The sequence below is a fragment of the Schistocerca nitens genome, chromosome 5, assembly GCF_023898315.1.
Source record: "Schistocerca nitens isolate TAMUIC-IGC-003100 chromosome 5, iqSchNite1.1, whole genome shotgun sequence".
In the NCBI taxonomy this organism is placed as follows: Eukaryota; Metazoa; Arthropoda; class Insecta; order Orthoptera; family Acrididae; genus Schistocerca; species Schistocerca nitens.
The window spans coordinates 255,722,299-255,749,711 of record NC_064618.1 but is presented as its reverse complement, the minus strand read 5'-3'; the positions used below and the strand labels follow the sequence as shown (position 1 = coordinate 255,749,711).

At 41.8% G+C, this 27,413-nt stretch overlaps 1 protein-coding gene across 4 annotated transcripts in view; it reads left to right on the top strand.

The window, feature by feature from the left end:
• Nucleotides 1–27,413, top strand: part of LOC126259838 (retinol-binding protein pinta-like) — a 66,789-nt gene that overhangs the window by 16,655 nt on the left and 22,721 nt on the right. For all 4 annotated transcript variants that reach the window (XM_049956895.1, XM_049956894.1, XM_049956892.1 and 1 more), the window contains 3 exons: nt 6,116–6,275; nt 9,602–9,851; nt 16,724–16,834. In XM_049956895.1, coding sequence (XP_049812852.1) covers nt 6,136–6,275; nt 9,602–9,851; nt 16,724–16,834 — 501 coding nt within the window. In that variant the 5' untranslated portion in view covers nt 6,116–6,135. The remainder of the gene's footprint in view (nt 1–6,115; nt 6,276–9,601; nt 9,852–16,723; nt 16,835–27,413) is intronic.

Here is a 27,413-nt window from a genome sequence, read left to right as displayed (position 1 = left end):
GAACACAGTTTGCGAAACCTTGATCTAGAGGATAATGAATCAAAGCAGATTTGTCCATGTGAGTGAACAGTTCGTGTGGTCACTTGACTGTGAGTTACATAACTACAACTAAGACATTCCAAATCAAGCAAAAGACAGATCACATTTAATAAAATGTGCCGGGCTCTTTTCCGATGATCAAATGGATCCACACTGAAGCGCAACGTTTTGTCCCCATTTGTCGGGGACTGTCTCAGGGAGGATCGTAGCTTTTTTGAATGTCCGAATGACACACTGGATCGCTACTGACAGCAGCAAAATTCCGCTGCTGCGTGCTTCCGCGCAGTGGCGTGACGGCACAGGTTTTGAATGCCCAACCGCAATTGGCCGTTGCCGACTGTCGCCGTCCGCCGTTGCTCATCACCCCATTGGAAGACTGGAATACATCTTTAGCACCGAAATCCGGATGTTATTCAATTCCACGTCCACTTTCTTCCTACTGAAATTCATAGGGTGTTTTGCAATCTCTGTGGCCTCTCTGTATATAGCCTTTCAGAGTATCCTCTTGTGACTGTCAGCACTTGAGTCTAATCAAAATGAATGTGATGGTCTCGTGGCCGGAAAGAAAGTTCCGCAAAGCTGGCCTGTTAATCTCGTCTCTTCTGCAGTTGCTCTTTGCTCTTCTAGTCGTTTTTGGCCGATCTTTTGTAGTATCTACATGTATCTGTCCACAGCTACAGTGAATCGCGTAAATTCCTTTTTTTCTAGCGGTTGATGAGAATCCTTGGCCGATTTCAGTTTATATTGTACCTTCCGGGTGTGTTTGTAGATTACTGTAATGTTCCACTTTTTTAAGATTTTTCCTACGCGGTCAGCAACGTCCTTAGTGAAAGACAGGGAAGCTTTCGATTTCACCGGCGCTTCAGCATCGCTATGATTTCTACGAGGTGGTCTTAACTTTCTTTCCACCTCATCGAACGAATAACTATTCTTGAGCATTGTTTTGTTGAGAAGTTTTTATGATGCCTCGTTTTTGTTGTGCTTCCAATACCGGTGTAGATGACGGTCTGTGTTCGTGGGTTCCGGTACGTGGATGATACGTTTGGTTTGTGGCGGGATTGCAGAGAAGAACTAGGTCGTTTTCGCAAACATCACAAATGGGTCAACGTAAGTACCTTCTCATTTTTTCTCACTTAATATTATGTAAGCGCATTGGTCCAGGACAGATGGTGAATTAACGTGAATGGGTTGGTTTTCAACATTCCTTGTGTACAGCGAACAGCTAAAAATTACCACCGTTTCCCCAGATGACAGAGTTGCCTTATGCAGAGCAAAAGTTAGTGTCAAGATTGTTTGGGTCCAACGTGCCAAATATTGCCGATGTCTGCCAATTAGCGGTCACAAATAGGTACCAGCTCTTGTGAACACCGATGTGCATATGTATGACATTGATTCTGTCTTACCAAACTTTCCAGACGTGGCAGATTTCTTATGTTTGGTATCTCGGAGTTGGTGGAGTGATGGATACGCAGATGCCCTTCACTGCACGAAATTTAACGAAACAAGGAAGAAACAATCGGCTATGCGAGGGGTACTCATAAAAAGTTTTAGTTTTCATCACGAAAAAATAGACATACAAAATTAATTTTTAGTTTATCATTCCATTAAGAATGCGGATGCACCCAACGACTGTGATATGACTTTCAAATGATAGAGCACAGCAATTAGTCGTCCTTTTCTTCCGTGTTTTATTACTCTATTATCAATGCAGTATTTCATTATATCAATGCATGTCCTAGTACGTCAGTCCACTATTATGTGGACTTCTGTGACAGTTCGTTCAAGACTGTGCTCTATCATGTGAAAGTTTCTTGTTTATTAACGGGTTAATGCCAGCAGTCCTGGAGCACATTGAAATGCCGCGCCGTAGTACCATAGAACATCGCTAAACGACCCGAGAGAAAAAGGAACATCCCACTGACATATGCTAACGCAAAAAAGAAATATAGCAACACCAAGAAATGTTGATGTAAAGTAATGGAATACATTTGTTAAGGTAACATATTTAAGTGATTAACATTGCAAGTGACAGCGCGAGAAAAGCCATTGGAAATGTGACATGCTGGTACATTAATATCCAGTGTAACAACCCGAATGTTGAATGCAAGCATGCAGACGTGCATGCATTGTGTTGCACAAATGCAGAATGTCGCTTTGTCAGATGGACGTCCATGCCTGTAGCACTCTGTCAGTCTGTAGAGCGACAGTTAGTTCAAAAATGTTTAAATGTGTGTGAAATCTTATGAGACTTAACTGCTAAGGTCATCAGTCCCTAAGCTTACACACTACATAACCCACATTATCCAAAGGACAAACACACACACCCATGCCTGAGGGAGGACTCGAACCTCCGCTGGGACCAGCCGCACAGTCGATGACTGCAGTGCCTTAGATCGCTCGGGACAGTTAGTGCTGCTTGTGCATGACCCTGGAGTTGTCGTCCGATTATGTCCCATGTTCATTCGACTGGAGACTGATCTGGTGATTGAGGAGACCAAGGCAACATGTCGAATCGCTGTAGAGCTTGTTGGGTTATAACAGCGGTATGTATGTGAAGGTTATGCTGTTGGAGAACATCCCCTGGAATGCTGTTCATGAGTGGCAGCACAACAGGTCGTTCACCAGACTGACCTACAAATTTGCAGTCAGTGTGTGTGGGATAGCCACGAGAATGCTCCTGCTGCCATAAAAAATCGCACCCCTGACCATAACTCCAGATGAAGGCCCAGTGTGTCAAGTATACAGACAGGTTGGTTGCTGGCCTTAAATTGGCCTCTTTCTAACCACCGTTTCCCCACTTGCACTGAGGCAGACCCAGCTTATCAGAGAATAAAACTGACCTCCACCCGCCCCTCCAATGAGCTCTAGCTTGACGCCACTCAAGTCGCAAATGGCAGTGGTTTGGGAAGAGAGGAATGTGTGTTACAGGCCATCTTTCTCAGAGCTGCCCTTGAAGTAACCGATTAGAAACTGTTCGTTATGCCACTGTGGTGCCAACTGCTGCTTAAATGGCTGCTGTGATAAAGTGATAAACCGCGCACCATAGTTTTCCCTCTCGGAAGTGCCAATTGGCTGCCCAGAGCCTGGTCTTTCTGCGACCGTATGTTCCTATGACCACTGCTGCTAGCAGTCATTACAGTGGCTACATTCCTGTCAAGTCCTTCTGCAGTACCGAGCGAGGTGGCGCAGTGGTTAGACACTGGACTCGCATTCGGGAGGACGACGGTTCAATCCCGCGGCCGGCCATCCTGATTTAGGTTTTCCGTGATTTCCCTAAATCGCTCCAGGCAAATGCCGGGATGGTTCCTTCCAAAGGGCACGGCCGACTTCCTTCCCCGTCCCGCCCTAATCCGATGAGACCGATGACCTCGCTGTCTGGTCTCCTTCCCCAAAACCAACCAACCAACCTTCTGCAGTATCGCAGATGGAAAACAAACCTTTCTGTAGCCCTATTACTCGACTTCGTTGAAACTCAGTATGGTGTTGATAATGGTGTAGTAGTGGTACCACCGTTTAAGGCAGGAAAACGTTAACTTTGGTGCGATATTTCTGAGCACCCAGGTTACAGCCAGGTGCTACTGACAGTAAGTTGCGCTGACCAGCGGTTGCGAAGTACGAGGGGCGTTCAGAAAGTAAGCTCCGATCGGTCGCGAAATGGAAACGACTATGAAAATCCGATAAAGCTTTGCACACATGTGTTGGGTAGTGTCTCTAGTATAACCCCAGTTAGCATCACGTCGCTCTTCTCATTTCTGAGCTCGCAGTGAGTGCGTAAAGATGTCTAGAAAATAGTGTCTGCCGCCAAGTACGAGGGCCTGGTGAGAAATTTCGCCTGAAGCTATGCAGCTAACATTACATAACTGTCGTGCTGTTTTCTCTTCAAGACAATTCTCAGCCGCATTCTGCAGGGGCAATGAAGATGCTCCTGCATCGTTTTCAAATGGAAATGTGAGATTACCCACAATACAGTCCGCAATTGTCTCCCCCTGAGTTTCATCTCTGGTCACATGAACCGCTGTCTTTGAAGACAACATTTTGACACAGACAACGAGGTGTAGGCCAGCGTGGAGAATTGGCGGAAAGCACTGGCGGCTGCCTTCTATGATGAGGCTATTGAAAAGTTGGTACAACGCTATGACAAAAGTCTAAGTCAGAACGGCGACTACGTAGAGAAGTAGCTGAAAGGTGTAGCTAATTGTTACAAGTAAAACATTTCCGATGTTCACTGTGGTTTCAATTTGGCAATCAATCGGAGCTTACTTTCTGAACAGGCCTCGTAGAATGGAGGCCACAGGGCCGTAGGCACAATGAAAGGAGTAAATGCAGCGCTTTGCGTGGCGCAAGATACAGGCAGAAGAGGGCCACTGGCCCAACCCAGCTGTTATGAGTACATGACTCAGAGCAGTGTGTTAGCAAAACAGAGGCGCACAGCTGCACATAAATAGGCGCCGGTTCACTAACAAGGCATTAAAATGTGACAGCTCTCCGGGATGGCGGGGCATGTCACACCACCGGCTACACACAGCGGCAGATGGGGTGTCAGTGTTCCAGCCCACGGCGGGTCGCTGGTTCGTTCCTCTGAGGCCAGTGCGAGTCTGCGGCCAGCCAGTGGCATGCCACGCCATGGCTCGCTACCTTGGACAGTCTTCTTGGCTCCCAACACATGCCAGAGGCGTCCCGAGGCAAGGGCCACAGATTCGGAGGCTGCATCGCCGGCGCTTTTTGTCGCCACAATCTTAGCCACGCCAGCGAGGAAGCACGCCGCGGGCCGCATTGCAGATCCCAGTGAGTAACGCTGAGGCAGCAGGGACGAGGACCACTGAGTCGACTGCCAGCACATCCTGACATTGCCACAACTCTGCAGCCGTACAAGGCCGACACGCAGCAATGCGTAGCATGGGTCGCTGAGGCACCCATTCCATGCCAAGCCGTTTTGTAGACAGCAAAATGGTGTCCTCAGCATTGCGGGACCCGTTGACGCAAACCAAGAGGAATAGGGGGCACTGTAGCTGGAAATAATAAAGCACTTGGGAAACTCAGACGAGTTTTAATAAGGCGCATCCATACAGTTTCCATCCACGTCTAACATCCCTCTACAGCGTCTTTGTTGCTTTAAACGCGTTCTTTACTAACATCGTGTTTACACGTCGAGTCTCAAAGGTATCTAATGCTCACGACCTTTACAGCACGTGTTTAAAGCAAACGTAGTTGCACTACTAGCACCACTATAGTGCAACTGGCGAGACATTTGAAAAGACATCATCTTTGAGACGTAGAAACACGCCGACCAGCTTTCGTTTATTATACACAACTTCTTCTTGAAGCTGTGATTTTTTTCCATCAGCGTAGTTATGGCTCTTTAGAGGCATTCTGTGGTACCATGGCGCCGGGATTTCAACGTGTACAAAGATTACAATCATGTGCATACAAATTTATTTAAGTATTGTATCTTTCTGAAACTTCGATTGTGCTTCGTACGGCTACAACCGCTACAGCCAATAGATATATACAGAACACGACATGAGAGTCGTCAAGTCTGATTCCGTTTTCATAACTTTCACCTTCTTCTCGTGAGAGTTGGGTGGGCTGTTATACAACACTGTCCTTTACAGCCAAATATCCCAGCTGGCTATGAGTGGGGTATTCGGGACAGGGTTTCAGATTCTGGCAAACGCCAAGGAAAACCTCTCGAAAATCTTTACTGGAACCAGGAAATCCTGATGACAACCTGCTGCAATTGTCATTTGAAACAAATGAACTGGAGATTTCTCGATTATCTGCAACACAGGAAAACCAAATAAAGTTACGCTAGTAATCTATCCATAAGTATTACAGGCTTAAGACTAGCTCTCGAATACGTACTGCAAGAAGCAAACATAGAGAAAATAAACACTCTGCAAGGAAACAATCCAAGCAAGATTTTGGTGACCACTTATTGAACTCCGTGAATACCAAGTTGGCGTTTCCTTTAAATGGTGGTAGCGCTGTTGCATACTTCTTAACAATTCGTGTAATATTAGTGACACAATGGTGGCTTATGCCATGCTAACTATTCCTTATTTCATAATTTTGCCAGATGATGGGCGTCTGGAACGTATGTACATCAGCTGCAAATGTAGCATCGAGAAAAGTAAGAAGATGTTGGACGCCTACTATACACTGAAGAACAGATTTCCAGAGCTCTTATTGAACCGCGACCCTCTGGGCGACGACGTACAAGACATCATAAAATACGTGTAAGTCAAAGGTTTATGATAATAAAATATCGTATATCACAGAAAAAATTAAATATAGTTATTTGTTTTGTTATATAAAGTATTTTCCTTGAGAGATATTTATGCCTGAAGTGATCTTTCAGACATCACATTAATATAGAATTTTAAGTAATGACATTGAAAAAGCCGTGATTAAATTCAATGTCTGGTTATCTGCATCCATATGTATTATTTACATTTACATTTACATTTTCCGGTCTCGAGATTCCAAAAAATCTTTTTTACGCTTATTGTGTCTTAATAATATGCGATCAAAAGGATTTTGTCAGGAAATTATTTATTATACCTGAAAATCACGTTTGAATGGAAGCGAGCGTACGCTCAATCTAGTCGTACTCGGCGTTTGGGCCGTTTGCGACTCCGATCGATATATCTTTCCCCGTACAGCTGTTCTAACATTCAAAGTCGAGAAAAATATCGATATAGTTGATGTACTGGGGCGCATGATGTCTCAGCTACACGCTTTCGACAAAAGTGAGATGAAAAAACCATTTATGGCGATAGCTTATCACGAAAGTCCAACGAATGACAAACTGCAGCACGATTACTGTTCTGAAAGTTATAAACGGAAGCAAACTGACATGAACAGGATAAAGGATGCTTATGATCGTAAGCCACTACTGACGAGTGAAGTTATTGAAGCTATTTCTGACGTGTACAGACATCTGGCTGACGACAGTTTGATGCAAAGTTGACTTGGAGCGTGAAACACTGAGTTCATTAATTTGGACTTACGCCCAAATCAAGTATTTTCGAGTATAAAAGTCGTACAGATTGCTAACAATAGCACGTGCGTCATTTTTAAGGACGAATTTATGGTTCCTGCATTACATTCAAGTCATGGGACTTATTATCGGCACCACAGCTTGCTCTTTCATCAAGAAATGAGACCAGAAACCTCTCAAGTACGAGGGTAAATCAATTAGTAACCACACTTTAGTTATATTTTTGTGTATTTTGGTAGTACTATCGTTTTACGTTGAACACGCATGCTTTCTTTATTTGTTGTTATATCTTTGCAATTTCCAAGTTGCTAGGTTAGTTCCATTATCAAATGTTTTCATTCCAGTCTTTGATCACAATATGAATTCTTTAGACTATGACCGGTTTCAGTCCGTAATGACCAACCTCAGATCTTTTTTACACCATGTCCTAAAGTGATCACTTTAGGACATTGTGTAAAAAAAGATCTGAGGATGGTAATTACGGACTGAAACCGATCATCGTCTAAATAATTCATATTGTGATCGAAGACTGGAATAAAAAACATTTGACAGTATTGGACCATGTCGCAGTTGGTGGTGTACTTTCACTATCGATGCCGTGCTGTTAATCATGACTGCTCCGCTGACTATTTGCACCAAAGAAGAACAACGTTCAGTGATACGTTTTTTTGTCGTCGGAAGGCATATCAAGAGCCGAAATTCATCGAAGACTGTCGATACAGTACGGGAACAGTGTTTTCCCACAACGGAGTGTCTACGAATGGATTGAAACATTCCGAAATGGTCGCACAAGTGTTACGCACGATGAAGGAGCCGGACGACCGTTTACCGCCACAAATGAAGAAACCATTGAGCGTTCTCGTGAAATGATTCTCTTAGACACAGGATTAACTTTTGTCGAAGTGGCACATCGTCAGCAAATTAGTCACGGTTGTGCCTGCAAAGCATCCACAACAGACTTGGTTTTCATAAAGTTTATGCAAAATGGGTCCCAATACAACTCACACAGTTGCATAAACAAACATGCTTGGACATCTGCAAAAAACATTTGGATCGCTATGATAACGAAGGGGACGACGTCTTAGACAGGTTCATTACTAGTGACGAAACATGGAGAGTAAACGACAGAGTATGGAATGCAATCATCCAAATTCGCCGTGCAAGAAGATGTTCAAGACCCAACGGTCCGCAGGAAAACTGATGCTTACGGTTTTTTGGGACGCACAGGGTCCAGTATTGGAACATTATGGGGAAAGGGGCACAAAGATAAACAGTGTACGTTACAGCGAGATGCTTACTCCCAGGCTAAAGCCTGCAGTTCGAAGCAAATGCCGAGGATTGCTGTCTAAAGGTGTTATGTTGTTGCACGACAATGCCCGTCCGCATACTGTTGCCCACACTGCTGAAACGCTCCAGAAACTAAAATCTGAAGCACTGGATCATCCTCCATATAGGCCCGATCTTGCCCCATCTGACTATCACTTGTTTGGTGCACTCAAGCAGGCATTAAGGGGCCGTCGATTTGTCTCGGACGAAGCAGTGAAAGAAGCCGTGCATTCCTGGCTCGCAGCTGAACCGAGAGCCTTTTTTTATGAGGGAATCGGCAAGCCTGTACAACAACGGACCAAGTGCGTTGAAACGCAAGGAGACTATGTTGAAAAATGGTGTTCTTGTAAGTGTCCTATTTGATTACAATAAAATTTTATAACTACTTTGCGTATAATAATTGACTCACCCACGTATTAGAAACGGCGCAGGTCCCAGATTAGCTCCGTGGCTAAGATAATTGCAACTAGAAAGCCTCGTGTTTCAGAAGATGAGATCTTCGGAGAAGAGGAAGGTTCACTCTATGGCCCAGGAACAGCAGATTAATGGAAAGTTGAAACGTTTTAAATGTATACAAATAAAAACTGAACTCAAAACTTTAAATCGCATTTCTCGAGTCAAGTTTTTAAAGTGATTCGCACTGTTAAAAACAGCTTGGTAAAATTGGATGCCGATTTATATTCAATAAAAGAGACAGTTGTAATTTTAGCTTTAACCTTAAAGAAAACTATTCATTTTTCATAAAGTTTGTTAAGTGTTTTCGTGTAAAGGTAACAAAAAGATCGATTTTCCGTACCTACAGTTTCAAGTGGCCGCTATTTTGAACTGCACTTCAGGAAATTTAATTTTCGTGTTTGACGCTATAGATAACTGAGTTATGATAACGTACATATGTTTAATCTTGACTGCAGATCTATACTTCACGAACCGTTAGTGGCGCACTGGTTTTGGCTTCCAAATTGTGCTGCATAGGCTCGTAAATATACGGTCTAAAAGATATTTACATAGTGTTCAACATATGTACTTTTGTTTGTTAACAACTATTTGTATGAAAAATTTGTTTTTGCATAGAAAATGTAGAACATGAACATAAAATAAGGCACCAACACAGGTAAACCCCCTGTTCGTTCGCCCTTGGTACCTGCCTAGGTCACTCTTTCGTTTCGAAAACTCTATTAATTGTATGATGTAGACGTTAAGCGATTTTTGCGTTAGCAGTTTGTTATTACTTCGCAGGACTCTGGTAATAATGCCGCGTCTCACGGAAGACGGTCACCGTGTTACCTGCCTCACGGACATTTGTCCCGACGCAACCAACATGGAGATGTTCATGGTGTCTAAATTGAAACTTATGGCAACAGAATATATCCTTTCATTCGACTATTCTATTGGTTACATTATCGTCATGGATATGAAGAACCTTTCAGCCGCACACGTAATGAAGATAGGCGTCCGTGACATTCGGGCACTGGAAACTATTGTCAGGGTGCGTATCTCTCACGAAATATTAATGTAATGAACAGTGTGAAGATATTGCTAATTATGAGAGATATTTTTTTCTTTTTCTCAATTCTTTTCTTCTGTTTTATTTATTCTGTACGTACAGGGTGATCAAAAAGTCAGTATAAATTTGAAGACGTAATAAACCACGGAATAATGTAGATAGAGAGGTAAAAATTGACACACAAGCTTGGAATGACATGGGGTTTTATTAGAACAAAAAAAACGTTCACAAAATATCCGACAGATGGCGCTGGACAGCAAAACCGCTACCGTGACGGATGAGAGGTACGCCGATATGTTACAGAAAAAATGGTGCAAATGGCTCTGAGCACTATGGGACTCAACTGCTGAGGTCATTAGTCCCCTAGAACTTAGAACTAGTTAAACCTAACTAACCTAAGGACATCACAAACATCCATGCCCGAGGCAGGATTCGAACCTGCGACCGTAGCGGTCTTGCGGTTCCAGACTGCAGCGCCTTTAACCGCACGGCCACTTCGGCCGGCTATGTTACAGAATCGCATCATTCCCAGCCTGGCTGATAAACACCTGCTGGAAAGAACGATGTTTATGCAGAATGGAGCTCCACCCCATACTGCTGGACGCGTGAAAGATCTCTTGCGCGCGTCGTTTGGTGATGATCGTGTGCTCAGCCACCACTTTCGTCATGCTTGGCCTCCCAGGTCCCCACACCTCAGTCCGTGCGATTATAGGCTTTGGGGTTGCCTGAAGTCGCAAGTGTATCGTGATCGACAGACACCTCTACGGATGCTGAAAGACAACATCCGACGCCAATGCCTCACCATAACTCCGGACATGCTTTACAGTTCTGTTCGCAACGTTATTCCTCGACTACAGCTATTGTTGCGGAATGACGGTGGACATATTGAGCATTTCCTGTAAAGAACACCATATTTTCTTTGTCTTACTTTGTTATGCTAATTATTGCTATTCTGATCAGATGAAGCGCCATCTGTCGGACATTTTTTGAACGTTTGTATTTTTTTTTGGTTCTAATAAAACCCCATGTCATTCCAAGCATGTGTGTCAATTTGTACCTTTCTATATACATTATTCCGTGATTTAATCAGTTTTCAAATTTATACTGTGTTTTTGATCACCCGGTATATCTTTGATGGTTTAGAACGTTATTTTCTGTTCAATTTTGTTTTGTAATGCGATATGTTACTATGTTTTGCTTTACTTATATTGCTGCAAGAATCTCTTCCAACTCAATGTGCAAAAGTTTCAATACGTGTTTCATTTTCTTTGTAATGCTTATGTGCAATGCGCTGTGCAAAACCAGTTGCAATATGCAGCACTGTTGTATGAACAGAGAAGTGAGAGCGATATCGACAGTTGCATTCGAAAAGTGAAGACGGATGGTGTACAGTTTTGTGGCATCCGTGTGGATTAGCTTTGTAATCGTGCTGGACCGAAGCACATGGAAATTAATGGCCGCGTTCCTTTTTTTTTTAGACTCTTAACATTGTGAGTTTCATTGAGTACTATAAACAGCAGTGACAATGTTTGCGGTAATGTACTATTATTGTCGTGAGAACTGCAATACTTTGCAGCTAACGGAATTGAGTAAACCAAATACTTTCGAGTTAATATCTCGTGTGCAACTTAATGAGCTTCCACGCAGACTAAAACGTTAACTGTCGCCGTGAAATCTTTCAGATGGATTGTAATTTGTGGCACTGTTCTCGCCAGAACTGTAAATTCGCGATGGTGATTGTTAAAAGCGTGTGGATCGTAATATCAAGATCATTGGGTGGAACTGAATACGACACTGTTTTCAAACTGTGTAAGGAACGTTAGTCTCAGACCCATGCGTATGGAAAGTTGTAATCGCTCATATACGAAATCAAATCTATACAACGATTACGTCCGACCAGCCAGTGACCACAAAAACGCGAAGTAGGATAGTATTTTCTCACGGTGGAGCCCATGGAAACTGTGTTTACATTTAATAAGAAGTCATACTGTGGCATTCTCATTGTCAAGTGTGAGTATTTTGGTCTTTTACAGTTGTATCTAAACGAAATTATCGTTGTTTCCTTAATTATTCACGAATTTATTTGTGAGAGTTTTCGTGTTAAATGTTCTACTGATGTTTGTAACAAGACTCTTACATGGTTACTTTCGGTACGTTAGCAAAGTAAAACAGGTTTCCTTTGAGTTTAAATAATCGAATTCACGGTCAAAATTACGTACAGAAGGTCTTTGAAAACCGGTTTCTTCACAACAGGCAGTCCTACACAAATGTATAGCTCGGAGTATACGATCGCGTCATGATGCATAACCTAAGCTGACTCCATTTCAGCTTTGACCATGATAATATTCATAATGAATGCCACCTATCACTAACCATTTAGTAGATTTCAAAATTGCAAAAATTGGCTGTCATATTTCTGTCATTGTAGTCAGTTAGAGCTACAAAATCTATGTAAGCGAGTATTTCATTATCTCGTTGCTGTGACTAATTTCTTTCTAGGCGTAGTTATTATCTAAATGCCTCCCTAGTTTCTGTTTTTGTTTCTAGAGATTTCGCTTGAAAATATTACGTACTGTACGCTGAACAGAGTAGTGCAGCTCCGAAAGTAAATTCTGTGTACAATTACGAACTAGCAACCATAGTAGTGACGAAAATCTAGATGTAAATGTTGTCAGGAAATAAATTAAGAAGGTGTTTTGTCCTTACCTTCTACAAGAGTAATTATTTTAACTATATTTATATGAACCTGAAAGTGGAATAAATTATTAAATGAAGATAGCTTAGTTGATATTATTATTTGCTATGATTCTACGGAAGTCAGTTGAAGATTAGATGGTTAGATGTAGTAACTAATGAGCAGATAATAAATCGAGATGGGGGGAACAATTTGGCCCAACTTGACTCAAAGAAACGCTTAGGAAGCAAAAGTTGTTACACGATCTGTTCCAAAAAGAGCGCGCAAATGACGATATACTGGCGAGTCTGCAAAAAGATCGATGCGCGAAGCTTACTGCAACTACCACAGTCATACTTTAGCAAAACGTCTTGTCCAGAACTCGAGAAAATTTAGGTCCAACGTAAAATCACGATGTAGATCTAAGGCTTCTATCCAGTCACTAGTTGATCAGTCTAGGGGAAGGCTGGCGGGTGAGGAGGGGGGGGGGGGTGCAGCAGAAGAGAAACAAAAGCCGAAGTTTTAAATTTGGCATTTAAGAAAACGTTGATGCAGAAGAACTGTAAAAACACACCGTCGTTTGACCGTTGCATAGACTCCCGCATGGAGAGTATAGTAACAAGCATCGCTGGTGTAGACAAACAACTAAAAGTATTGAAAGTAAATAAGTCGCCACGTCCTGATGGTACCCCGATAATTTCGGTTAGGCGAAACGGACTATACAGCATTGGACCCACTGGGAAAAAAAAGCGCAGGTGACTCCTCTGTAAAAGAAGGGTGAAAGAGCTAACCAGCAAAATTACAGACCAACGTCTTTAACATCCATTTGCTGCGGCTGAACAGATTCTCAGTTCGAATATGACAAATTTCATTGAGAAGGAAGGGCTTCTCTCCACAAATATGAACGGTTTTATAGAACATCGCTCGTGCGGAACTCAGCTTGACCTTTCTCGCATGAGATCCTGCCAAGCCTTAAAGATGGCCAAAAGCCGGATTTCATATTCCTAGATTTCCGTAGACCATTTGACACCACACCACACGACAGTGTTGATTGTTAACGAGGGTATAATCATACGAAATAGGTTCCGGGGTATGAGAGTGGCTCGACGATTTCTGAAGTATCGGAACCAAGAACGTTGTCCTCACGGCGAGTATTCATCGGAGACAAGGGTATGGTCGGGAGTGGTCCAGGGTAGTGTGGTTTTCTATATACATAAATTTTCTGGCGGACAGGGTAAGCAGCAGTGTGTGGCTGTTTGCTGATCATCAGAACGTGTCGCTGTTGTGTGCAGGAGAATAAAAGATGAGTTACACAACATTTTTAGTTGGTGTGGTGAATGGCAGCTGGCTCTAAATACAGAAAAATGTCAGTTAATGCAGAAGAGTAGAAGAAACAAGCCCATAATGTTCGAACATAGCACCAGTAGCCTGCTGCTTCACAGAGTCTCGTCGCTCGTCGATCAAACGTCTAGGCGTCACATTGCAAAGTAATATGAAATGGAATAGTGGGGGAGGTGAGTGGTCGACTTCAGGTTGTTGGAAGAATTTTAGGAAGGTGTGATTCATCTGTAAATGAGTCCACGTTCAGGACGCTAATGTGAACTATTGTTGAGTACTGTTCGAGTGTTTGGGATCCACACCAGTTCGAATTAAAGGAAGACATCGTAAGAATTAGGAGGTGGGCTGCTAGGTTTGTTACCGGCAGATTCGAACTACACGCGAGTATTACGGAGATGCTTGGGGAACTCAGTTGGGAATCACCAGAAGGAAGGCGACATTTCGAGAAGCTCTCTTGAGAAAATTTAGAGAGCGGGCGTTTCAGACTGACCACCGCCAACGTAAATTTCGCGTGAGGATCATGAAGATAGAATTAGAGAGAGATTATGGCTCGTATGGAGGCATACAAATAGTTGTTTTTCCCTCGCTCTGTTTATGAGTGAACAGAAAGGAAAATGACTAGTAGTCGTATAGGACACCTTCGGCCACGCGCCATACAATGGGCTTCCGGAGTATGACTGTTGATGCAGATGTAGGAAGAAAGGATCAGTCGATAGCATACATCATGAAGCGTCAAGGAATCGCCAATTTGGTAGTACAAATGTGAGTGTTGAGGGTAAAAACTGGAGGGAGAAGGAGGCATGGATACGGTAAGCGCGTTCAAATGGTTGTAGGTTACAGTAATTATTCGCAGATGATGAGGCTTGCACGGGGTAGGCTAGCGTGGAGAGTTGCATCAAATAAGTAAAATCTGTATGAAAGTAAAAAATTGACAATCATTAAGTTTGGGTAGCTTAATTGATACAATAATAATAGTAATACTTGTTGTTCTTGTTGTTGTTTCTGTTATCTACTGACTGTCTCTTTTCAGAATGATATTACATAATGATAACGATTTATGAAGGTGAGTCAAATGAAAACCTTAAATTTGTAATAACAAATCGAGATTTCGCGTCGTTATCCTGTAAGTTGGTAAGCGTGCTACAAACAGCGTACAGAATGACCTGTAGGTGGCAGCATACTGAAGATGCACATATACCGTCGCAGTATCAGTATAAAGATGGCCGTCCCACTTGCGACTTGCACCAAGGAAGAAAAGCGTTCTGTTATTCGGTTTTTGCGTAGTGAAGGTGTGAAACCTATTGAAATTCATCGACGAATGAAGGTTCAGTAGGGTGATGCATATTTGTCACAGCAGCAAGTCTACGAATGGAGCAGGAAGTTTGCAAATGGTGTGACTTCAGTGGAAGATGCTCCTCGTCCAGGTCAGGCACAACGAGTTGTGATTCCACAGAACATTGCAGCAGTTGAAGCCATGGTGAAGGAAAACCGCCGAGTGACACTGAATGACATTGCAGCATGTTTACAAATTGTTCATGGGTCAGCACACCACATTGTGCATGATGTGCTCCAGTTTCACGAAGATGGCTGCCACGGCAGCTGATTCCTGAAATGACAGAACGACATGTTGATGCTTGTGAAGAACTTCTTCGGCGCTTTGGACGAGAAGGTGATGGCTTCCTTGCAAGAATCGTTACTGGGGACGAAGCCTGGGTTCACTTCCACGAACCGGAAACGAGAGTCTTCCTCATCCACCACACTCATCAGACCTTGCCCCAAGCTATTTCCATATGTTTGGACCACTCAAAGACGTAATATGAGGAAAGAAGTTCCATTCTGATGAAGAGGTACGCCACGCGGTGCATGAGTGTCTGCGCGGACTACCAAAAGAATTTTTTTTCCAAACGAATTTATGCACTTTGTAAGCGCTGGAGGACTTGAATTGAGCGTGGGGGAGATTATGTTGAAAAGTACCACTTCTGCACAATACATAATATTTAAAAAATATTTAAGGTTTTCATTTGACTCACCCTCGTATTTTACAAATGAACACATGCAACTCGACGATCTGCTGTGCAGATATTCTGTACAACTGAATTCAGCTGTCGCCAACAGTCTTCGATATTATCTGCGGGATAATTAGTATTCACAAGTGCAGTTTTACATCGTATTCCTCACTCTTGTGTTGCTCTTCGTCTTCATAACGCGCAATAGGTTTTGTTAAAAAATTGGCCCATTTTAAGTAATTTTGATCCAAAATGTAGGTCTTGTTAAGAAAACTCATTCACTTTTGATTACGTGTGATTAAGCATAAATTTTCGTTATAACTCACAAATCAGGTACTGAATCTATTATGGCGAATATTTCACATATTTACGGTATTAATATCATATCCAAAGAATATTCTAATTCATGTTACTCTGTCCGACCCGTAACGATCTTCCCACACTAATAATTCCTTCAGTGATGGAATCAGCGATGTCTCAACCTGCTCACTGTAGCTCACGTAGGGTACCTTTACAGGGTATATTTGATATTTTAAAAGATGGACAGAGAGGGAGAGAGAAAGGTTGGGGGGGATTGGAGCAAAGGAAAGGAGAGACGGATCAACTTATACATGGAATTGTGCACGAATCGCATTAACTGCTTCAAGTGGACGCTGTGCTAGAATTTAAGAACCAACATGGGACTTAATCTTAACTGTAATGGTTGCCAGAATAATATGTTTTTCATCTTAAATTTTTCTCAATTTTTCTCAATTTTTACAATATTATTTAACCTATATCTATGTGTTGCACTGTTAACTAACTTTGTCTCTTTTGTTTTCGTGTGCATTTCACAGAGAGCATATTCCCGACGTATTGTGACCGTACACTTGATAAATGCACCGAAGGTAATTGATATGTTACTTTCAATCGTGTATCCAGCCATTCCGGAAAAATTACGGAACAGGGTGAGTAAGTGGATTTGACTACAAGCGCTCAGGTAATGGGTTTTAATGATAGTCCAAAAAGCAGTGATGTTCGCCAGTTTATATGCATTATGTAACAAATTTGATTGGCAAAAAGACTAAAGTTTCTCCTTTGCCTTAACACGTGTCTGTCAAGAACATGACGGCACAAAACTGAAATAATCAACCATTAGTACTAAGAAATGAAAATTTCGATTTTATAAATTACACGACGGTTATTTTGAACTACATATTTTTTTTAAAAAAAGCGTTATATTTATTCGATAATCGGTTAGTAAGTACAATTGACGCTTCTTAAACTACCCAGATACACCTACTTATGCGAAAAATACAGTCGGTGACAGTGAATTTCAAAGTTTTGTGTCTACTATCTTCTGTTTTATCCTTCATAGATGAATTTCTGCTGCTGAGATAGCTCCTAATTTCAATGAGCAACGATTTTGTGTCTGGCTTCGATCGATGTGAATATACTAATCAGCCCTAAATACACCAATCAGCCCCGTGCATATTTAATTTTTATGTCTTGTTAGTAGCAAATAATTGTTCTTACTCTCGGTATTAGAAAAGTAGCAGTTAAGCAATTAATTTTCCATATTGCAGTCAATTGTGATCCACTAAGTTGTTGGAAACGAACTATGTTACGATGGTAGTAATTGTAATGTTGTTGAATTATTTACTAAATGAACAGAATGAAATGAACCGATTGTTACTTTCACCGAAACAGTAAGACAGACGCCATTTCACATTCTGAATTTGCAACAATCGTATAATACAAGATACTTTCTGCCCCGTTTGCTCCAGTAACGGGTTTTTCTATTACACGGTTCTTATGTATCAAATAATCTCTCACAGCAGCATGGCTGAATCATCTAGAGTCCTTAATCGTTCCTACGCAATGCTGTATCCATCTAAAACGTTTCTGACCCGTGCTTCCTCCCAAATGTATTCTCGTAGCATTAAAGTATTTTTCAAGGTATTCCACGTCTTTTCTGTTCAGTATTCAAATTACCTTTGCGTTTAATCCATCCACATTGCCTTCATATCCTTGGACGCATATTCTTCCCGAATGTTGATGTCCAGTTTACACTGTTCTCCAGTATTGCATTGCAGAAATAAGTTAGAGACATCTTTCTTAATAAGGCAGCTACTGAGATCGTAATGTTTTTATGGATAGCTTTCTTGACGAGTCCTAACCATTCACTTGTCTTTCTTGCTTTCAATGTGAGCACATTTCAATACAGCTTTGATTTATTTTCTCTTATTTTCAACTTTTCATCAGGTGCTGCCTCTTTCTCATTGTTACTCATTGCTTGTTTTCTGCTGCTCACAGTTGCACCTAAAAACGCTTCATTTTAATAGATTGCAAAAGTCTTCATTAAATACAACGCCCTGGGTATCGGCATCCAGTGGCATATCGGCATCTAAATTTATCCTTTGCCAATCCCACGACATTTAGTACTGGTACTGTAGAACTTTTGTGTTTCACTACGCATATAAAACCAATAAAATTCTAACAAACAGGATTCGAAAGCGGTTGACATTTATAGAACGCTTTATATCCGATATTTACAGAGTTATTGTCTACAATTTGTGGAAGTGCCTAATCCATCTGTTCTTTTACTAATTACCACCAAAAGTAGGGATCATTTGAATTTGAGAACGAGAGATTTGCCAAAACGACGCTTAGTAGACTAATCTCAAGAATATTTTTTCTGTAATACAAGTAGCTGACTACCAGGCGTTGCAAAGGTATGCACTTAACCCAGATTCTTAGCCCATCTCTACCTACCTCCTCAACCCCCACCCCTCTTTGCATGTTACCTACGCCCTCTTCTCTGTCCGTCTCCCACACCTCCTCTCTGTCGACCTCCTCGCGCCTCCATTCTCTATCTCCTCCTGTCCCAGTCTCTGTCTGTCTCCTCCTGCCTCCCCTAACTGCTCTGCGTCTGTCCATATCCTCCATTCCCCACCTCCGAGTCCATCTCCAACTGCCCCTCTCTCTGTCCATCTCTTGCCCCCCTCCTCTCGGTCATCTCAGCCTCCTCTCACTGTCTGTCCATCTCCACTTCACTTTCTACGTTTATTTCTTCCTCCCCCATCTCTCTGCCCATCACTTCTTCTTTCCTCTTTCAGATCATTGCCTCCTCCACACTCTCTATATCCATCTGCCCTCTTTCCTGTATCTGTAGTGAATTTCCTCGTGCAGTTTCTATTTCAGGCACTTCACTCTCACTGACGTCATGTCTCCTGAACAATGTGCCGTACAGTGGTGTAATTTGCAGATATATTTAGTGGTGTATTTTTATGCTGTCTGCGAAATGTGTTGGGAACAGACTTAGTTGCAAACACGAAATAAATTAAAACATAATGCATGATGCGGCATTGCTTCATGCAGCTCAGTGTTTATGATGTCATATCTATCTACTATCCCCCCCCCCCCCCCCTCACCAACTTCTTCTTTCCCACTTCTTTGTCGATATGTCCACCTGCCTCATATCTGTGTTCAGGTCCACCTGCTCCTTTCCCATTTCCTCTCAGCCTTACCACCTCCACTCCACTAGAAGGTTGCCGGTTCTTACTCTCACAGTATTTCTTTCCAGCTAGTAATATTTGTATCACATTTGGTTGAAATCAACGCCGATGTTTACGAGAAGCTTTGCCAGAACACGCACGTGTTAATGTGCACTGATGAAAAGAAAATGGCAAAGGATGCAGAAGGCAATGTAAACTACTGCATTAAATACACCGAGCGTGTATTCACAGGATATGTGAAAGAAAAAGTGATTGATGATATCCCCATTGGCAAAAGATTCTGGACTAGCTCCTCATCCGGATGTTCACCATGGGACTGTTAAGATGGGGAGGGGGGGGGGGGGAGAAGGTGATTATCAGAAAAAAACTGAATAACCAACGAAAGCTGAATCCTCTACGAGTCAGGGTGTGGAATGGCAGAAGCCTGAATGTGGTAGGGAAGCTAGAAAATCTGCAAAGGGAAATGTTGAGGCACAATCTAGGTATAGTAGGGGTCAGTGAAGTGAAGTGGAGAGGAGACAAGGATTGGTCAGATGAGTTTAGGGTAGTATCAACAGCTGCAGAAAATGGTATAACGGGAGTAGGATTCGTTATGAACAGGAAAGTAGGTCTGATAGTGAGTTGCTGTGATCAGTTGAGTTTTAGGGTTGTTCTCATCAGAACCGATAGCAAACCAACGCTAACAACGATATTTCAGGTATACATGCTGAAGTAACAAGCCGAAGATGAATATATAGAGAAAGTATGTGAGGTTACTGAACGAGTAATTCACTATGTAAAGAGAGATAAAATGTAACAGACATGAGGGATTGGAATGCGGTTGTAGGGGAGGAGTGGAAAGAAGGGTTACAGTGGAATAAGGGGTTGGTACTAGGAATTAGAGAGGAGAAAGACTAATTATACTTGGTGAAGGTCAGGAGAATATTTAAGTGAGTTTATATTATGGTCAGATAGAGGTTCCGAAATCAGATGTTGGATTGTAAGGCGTATCCTGAAGCAGATCGGAAAAGTAGGCTGTAAATTAAAATATATCAGGAAGAATCAGTGCTCAAAGGAGTGGGATACTGAACTACTAAGGAATGAAGAGATACGGCCGAAGTTCTCCGAGGGAATCGATACTGAGATCAGGAATAGGTCAGTAGGGCTGCGAGAAGCTGGATGTACCTTCTGTGATATTGCAGAAAGCCTTGGCAGGAATATAGCCACTGAACATGACTGCTGGCAGCGGTGGTCACGAGAATGTAAGATCGCAAGAAGACCGGGTCTCCGAACTGCCGCATGGCACTACCGAGAGGGTGGCTCAGGTGCATCGTACTGCGTCCACAGCAGCAGCTGGAGCAGTGGCTGCCACCACAATGAGACAACAGACTGTTACAAACCGGTTATATCAGAAACATTCTAAGCCAGGCGCTCTGCAGAGTGCATTCCACTGACGCCAAACCACCGCTTGCGAGTTCGGTGATGACATGCGAGAGCTCACTGGAGAGAAATGTTGAGAAATGTTGTGTTTCCTAATGTAGGCGTGTTCTGCCTCGGTAACAGTGGCGTTGTTAGGACACCAGTTTCGGGCCTGCAACCAACCTGTCTGCGTACTAGACATACTCAACCTACAGCTGGAATTTTGGTGAGGGGTGCGATTTCGTATGACAGCAGGAGCGCTCTCTTGATTATCCCACGCACTCTGACTACAAACTTCGACGACAATCTGGTGTTTCGGCCTGTTGTGCTGCCATTCATTAACAACATCCCAAGTAGTACTTTTCAACAGAATAACGCTCGCCATCATACCGATGTTGTAGCCCAACACGTTCTACAGAGTGTCGATATGTTGCTTTGGGTTGCACAATCACCAGGTCTGTCTCCAGGGACATGATCGGGCAACTCCAATGTCATCCACAAACAGCCTTAACCGCCACTGTATTGACCGACCAAGCGCAAGAGGCATGGATGACCATCCCACCAACTGACAGTCGGCACTGGTACAACACAACGCATACACGTTTGCATGGTTGGATTCAACATTCTGGAGGTTACAGCTGTTATTAACGTGCTAGCACTTCACATTTCCAGTGGCTTATCTCACGCCTCCATTAACCAGTGATCTTGGAATGTTAATTGCTTAAATATATTACCTACATTGATTAAAATTCGATGTTGAGATTTTTTCTGTTTGTGCATTGCAAATAGCTCTAAGCACTATCGGATGTAACATGTGACGTCATCAGTCCCCAGTGTATTGCACATATATTTAACAAAATACATACATATTTGTACACATATTTCACCTGTATCTGTAGTGAATTTCTTCCTGTAGCTTCTATTTCAGGCAGTTCGGTCTCACTGACGTCATGTCTCCTGAACAATGTGTCGTACAGTGGTGTAATTTGGCAGATATATTTAGTGATACATTTTTACACTGTCTGCATAATGTGTTGGGAATAGAGTTAGTTGCAAAGACGAAATAAATTAAAACATATCTTCTTCTTCTTTCACAGAGGACAGCAGTGACACCAACGAATCTTATCATTTATATCCTTCCACCTTGAATTATAATTCCACTCTTGAACGTTTATTTCCGTCATTGCTTCTTCGATGTATACACTGAACAGAAGGGGTGTCTTATACCCTTTTTAATCCGAGCACTTCGTTCTTGGTTCTTGTACATATTGTCTATTACCCATCTTTCCCTCTAGCGTACCCCCATCTTTCTGAGAATTTCGTACATCTTTCACCATTTGACACTGTCGAACGCCTGTTACAAGTCGACAAGTCATATGTACGTCTCTTGATTAAAGCCAAACTGAGTGTCATCTAATACATCCTACATTTTCTTTTCCATTCTATTGTTTATTATTCTTTTCAGAATCTTGCATGCATGAGTTGTTAAGTTGATTGTGCGAATGTTCTAGAACCTGTCGGCTCTAGAAAACTTCTGAATGCCGTCGATTATTCTTTCCCAAAAGTCAGATGGTAAATCGCCAGACTCGTACATTCTACACACCATTTACCCGAGTTATTCTAGAAATTCTGAATGGATGTTATCTATCCCTACTGACTTATTCGATCTTAAAACCTGCAGGGCTCGTCTAAATTCTGAATCTAATTCTGGATCCCCTATCACTTCTATACTGACTCCTGTGTCCTCTTTTATCAAGTCATGAGATAAGTCCTCGCCCACATAGCGGTCTTCAGTGAACTCTTTCCACCTATCCGCTCTCTCATCTGCGTTTAAAATTTAAATACCATTGCACTCTTAATGTTACCACCCTTACTTTCAGTTTCACTAAAGGTTGTTTTGATTTTTCTGTATGATGAGTCAGTGCTCCCAGTAATCATTTCTTTTTCAATTTCTTCACATTTTCATAGAATCATTTCGCCTTAGCTTGCGAAAACTTCCTGTTTGTTTCATTTCTAAGTGTCCGTATCTCTGTATTCCTGAATTCCCCGGGACGTTCTTGTACTTCCTCCTTTCGTCGATCGACTGAAGTATTTCTTCTGTTACCCACAGTTCTTCGCAGTTACCTTCTTTTTGCCTACGTTTTTCTTACCAAATTTTGTGGTTGCTCTTTTCAGATATGTCCATTCCTCTTCCAGCGAGCTTCTTACTGACCTATTCCTGATCTCAGTGTCCCTACCCTCAGAGAACGTCGGCCGTATCTTTTCATTCATTAGTAGTTCAGTATCCCACTCCTTTGAGCACTGATTCTTCCTGTTATATTTTAATTTATAGCATACTTTTCATCATTACTAATTTGCGATCTGCTTCAGGATACGCCTTACAATCCAGCATCTGATTTCGGAATCTCTATCTCACCATGATATAATCTCACTTAAATATTCTCCTGACCTTTCCCAAGTATAATTAGTCTTTCTCCTCTCTAATTCCTAGTACCAACCCGTTATTCCCATGTAACCCTTTCTTCCACTCCTCCCCTACAAACGCACACCAATCCCTCATATCTGTTACATTTTATCTCTCTTTACATAGTGAATTACTCGTTCAGTAACCTCACATACTTTCTCTATCTATTCATCTTCGGCTTGCTACTTCAGCATGTATACCTGAACTATCGTTGTCAGCGTTGGTTTGCTATCGATTCTGATGAGAACAACCCTACAACTGAACTGTTCACAGCAACTCACTATCTGACCTACCTCCCTGTTCATAACGAATCCCACTCCGGTTATACCGTTTTCTGCAGCTGTTGATATTACCCTAAAACCATCTGACCAGAAATTCTTGTCTCCTCTCCATTTCACTTCACTGACCCCTACTGTACCTACATTGTGCCTTAGCATTTCCATTTACAGATTTTCTAGCTTCCCGACCACATTCAGGCTTCTGCTATTCCACGCCCTGACTCGTAGAGGATTCCGCATTCGTTGGTTATTCAATTTTTGTATGATGATCACCTCTCCTCCCCCTCCCCCCCCCCCCCCCCCCCGTTGGCAGTCCCATGGTGAAGATCCGGATGAGGAGCTAGTCCAGAAGCTTTTGCCTATAGAGACATCATCACACACTTTCTTTGTTACATATCCTGTGGATACACGCTATGTGTGTTTAATGCAGTGGTTTCCATTGCCTTCTGCATCCTTATGCCGTTGATCATTGCTGATTCTTCTGCCTATAGGGGCAGTTTCCCACACTGAGGTCAGTGAAGTGCCCAGAATCTCCGTCCTCCCCTCCGCCCTCTTTGACAAAGCTGTTGGTAGCACGAGGGTAAGTTGTAATGCAGGAAGTCATCGCCATTGCTGGCGATTTTTATTCAGAATGTAGGCAATAGTGGGGTTCGAGCCGGGTATCAAGGACGTTTCACTTACTAATCAAAGACGGTGTGTCGTCGAGTGACATAATTTTACGGATAAATTTAGCAGTATAGGCAAATATTTTGTGTCAAATACGTCGTGAATACAGTTGCTACTAAAGACGTAATAAACAGTCGACGACGATCCGGTATTTTTTCACCCATCTCAGTGTTTATGATGTCCTCTTAAACTACGTTTCGTACAATAATGTAATTTTGCACGTAGATTCTGTGGTATATACGAAAACTGTGACAAACTTTCTTTCGTATCCTGTTAGTAGTAAAAAGCAATAAATTACAACGTAGTGTGGGAGATTTTGTGCATGAAAGCGAAAAGCGCTAAACGTTTTTACTTTTGTGGGGGCTACTAGCGATAAAGGATTCGTTAAGTTTTGAAACTGTGTGTGAAGATTTTTGCGAATCACTATGTCCTCTCATTCTCAAATACTAGATGAATAAAGTCTGCGAATTCGAGTGTCGTAAGCTACACAACTTTTTCACCTTCTTCCCGCTCCTCTGATAGGTATGTGGTTCTTACCGCCATAGCGATTCTCTCCAGACAGTAAGTCACGTTCAAAGTTACCTGTAGGGATTATGAGGGGTATCTGTGAAAATTGGAACTACATCTATTAAAATTATGTGAATAATAAATTATTGTAATTTACCGCAAGGTGTCTAAAGCCCTCTCATCGAACAAGAGTGTGCAATATGTTCTCCGTTTTGCAATCGATCTATTCATAAGGTATATTCTGTATAAAATTCAAATTATGCTTAACAAGCGATTAAATAAATAGGCGTGCCTGAACTGTACAAGGAACAAACGCTGTCGAATGTATTCTATGAAACAGAGTTTGGGATATGTGGGATAAACCATTAACAATCAAATTTAGTTTAAACTAGACTTAAAATTTATTATACGTAATCAAATTTGAAAAGCATTGCATATTTATATAAAAACGTAACGGTTGCTGGTGCCTGCTTGACATAACCACTTCAGATTCATAACACCACACAGTAGATAGAAAAGGAGCTAGAACAGTTACATACACCACAAACACATATAGTCGGCGAAAGGTTTGCTTCACTGGCCTAAGACAAAGTACGAAAAACTCAAGCCGTGGAAATGAAAGAGAATTACGATCCGAAATGCAGACCAGATCGGCAGTGCCTGTAAAACACAGCACACACGTGAAGGCTAGTATATAATAAGAATGGAAAACCGAAGAGCTAACGGCTCGTTTGTTTCGCAGTCACGGGGCCCTAGCCACACTAAGTCAGACCAAAAAGACTTAAATATTCCGAAAAGTCGGTTAATACGTGTTAATACGTAGGAGGGACTACCCATATAAGGAAATTATCCCGGAATAATTTAATACAGGAATTTACATAACACCGTAAAAGTACATTGTTAATCACAACGTTGAATAACTTTAACCATATGTAATTTAACTGAAATGAATAATTTTTCAGGCGATCAACAGTTTCTTTCCAAAATCTTTTGTGGATATGGGGTTCGATCATAATTAGCAATACACACAGATATTTCACTTCAATCTCTAATTTAGTTACCCTTCACGTAACTTGGTTGTATCCTCCAAATCAACAGTGGCTGGAAGACTTGTTGAGAACTGGTATAAACTTCCCATGCAACAATTCCTCAGATCAAGTACAGTCTAAGAAGAAAGGTAGGTAGCTTGGAAGGAGCCAAATTTAAGTTCATTTTTCTGAACTTCAGTTTAAGATTATGAAGCCTAATATCTTCTAAGGAAATGAAGTTACTTGAAAAGAAGATGGAAGCAAACTGTAAAGCTCTTATTTAACGCTGTGGACATGATGAGAGCGAATGATTTCGAAAGTAATTGTTAAGAAACTATAAAAGTAAAATCCAGCCACAACCATTCACACAATATGAAATAAAACTTCTTGAGCTAGTAAATGCTTTACTAACTTTAACAACTATCAAAAAATGTCATAAAATTCTGATATTGTAATGTTTTGTGTTGTGCCTGGTATATGATTTCAAATATTATATCAGAATGTTAGTACAAAATAGAGTAGAGTATAATTTTCCACAAATAATTTTTTGAGAACTCTAGTCTAAATCACATTATTCATTGATTTATGTACATTCACTAACACAGTTCAGTGTTTCATTAACAGACATTCTTTTATAGCCTCCGTGATAACTTTGGGGTTACTATGGCCTTTGGCAAAAACATAGTTTGATCTTTCGTATTTATTGCGTTTTCATCGACTGGTGGTTGCTTTTGCACATAAGCCATTTGTAAGTTCACGATCTGTATATAGTGTTGTACAATAAGTGCAGTGCTTCAGGCCTGTTGGTGTTTTACCTTATGCCTTACCCCTAAACTCTCTGCAGCCTATTACTTCATCAGATAATCTTCAAACTCCACGTAACGCTTTTTCCTTCACTCAGTCTGACCTTTTATTGCGTTTTTCTTGAATGCCCGATACAGTCTTCGTTGTTTATTATCAGCGTCATTCCTGTAGTGTTCACATTCTCCAGTAAAAGCTTAGGAAATTACTGTAACCAACAAAATATATATGTGTACATTGTACTGTCAGTGTGTGTGTGTGTGTGTGTGTGTGTGTGTGTGTGTGTATGCGGAGGAAAGCGAGGGAGCGAGTTAGGTAGGTAGGTAGGTAGGTATGTAAGTTTCCTAAAACAGGTACAGTGCTTATCCTTCATTGCAACGTCTACGTCCTCCGTAAGAGTATCACTAGTTGCTGCTGTAACTTCATTTGCAATGTGTGATGACGCTCTCGTCAAGTCCTGTGTAATGGAATGGTCAGTTCACGAATGTTTTAATGTCAAGATTCATTTTATTTGTCTCCACAGCTTCGTCTACAGCTGCCTAGGCACCATCTCCCACACAGGAGCCAATTAGGATTACTTTACAGTGATAGATATCAAATACCATGCAGCCATCCAACATTTACCTCAAAATTTGCTTTTTTCTTGAAATTCGAACCATGTAGGCTTAATTTGAATGATTGTGAACTTCAAAATAGAACACTGCACCCAAAATTCGTGTAGAAAAGGATTATTCCTGCTGTGAGTCCCCTTTCTCTTTACACTTAGTAACAGTCACCGGGGTACACTCTGAAAATAGTATTGATTCCCCCATTGCAGCTCAGGGCGAACGATTTGATTTAGTATGCGAAATTTAACCAGGCTTGCTTCTTTTTAAGAATTATAGATG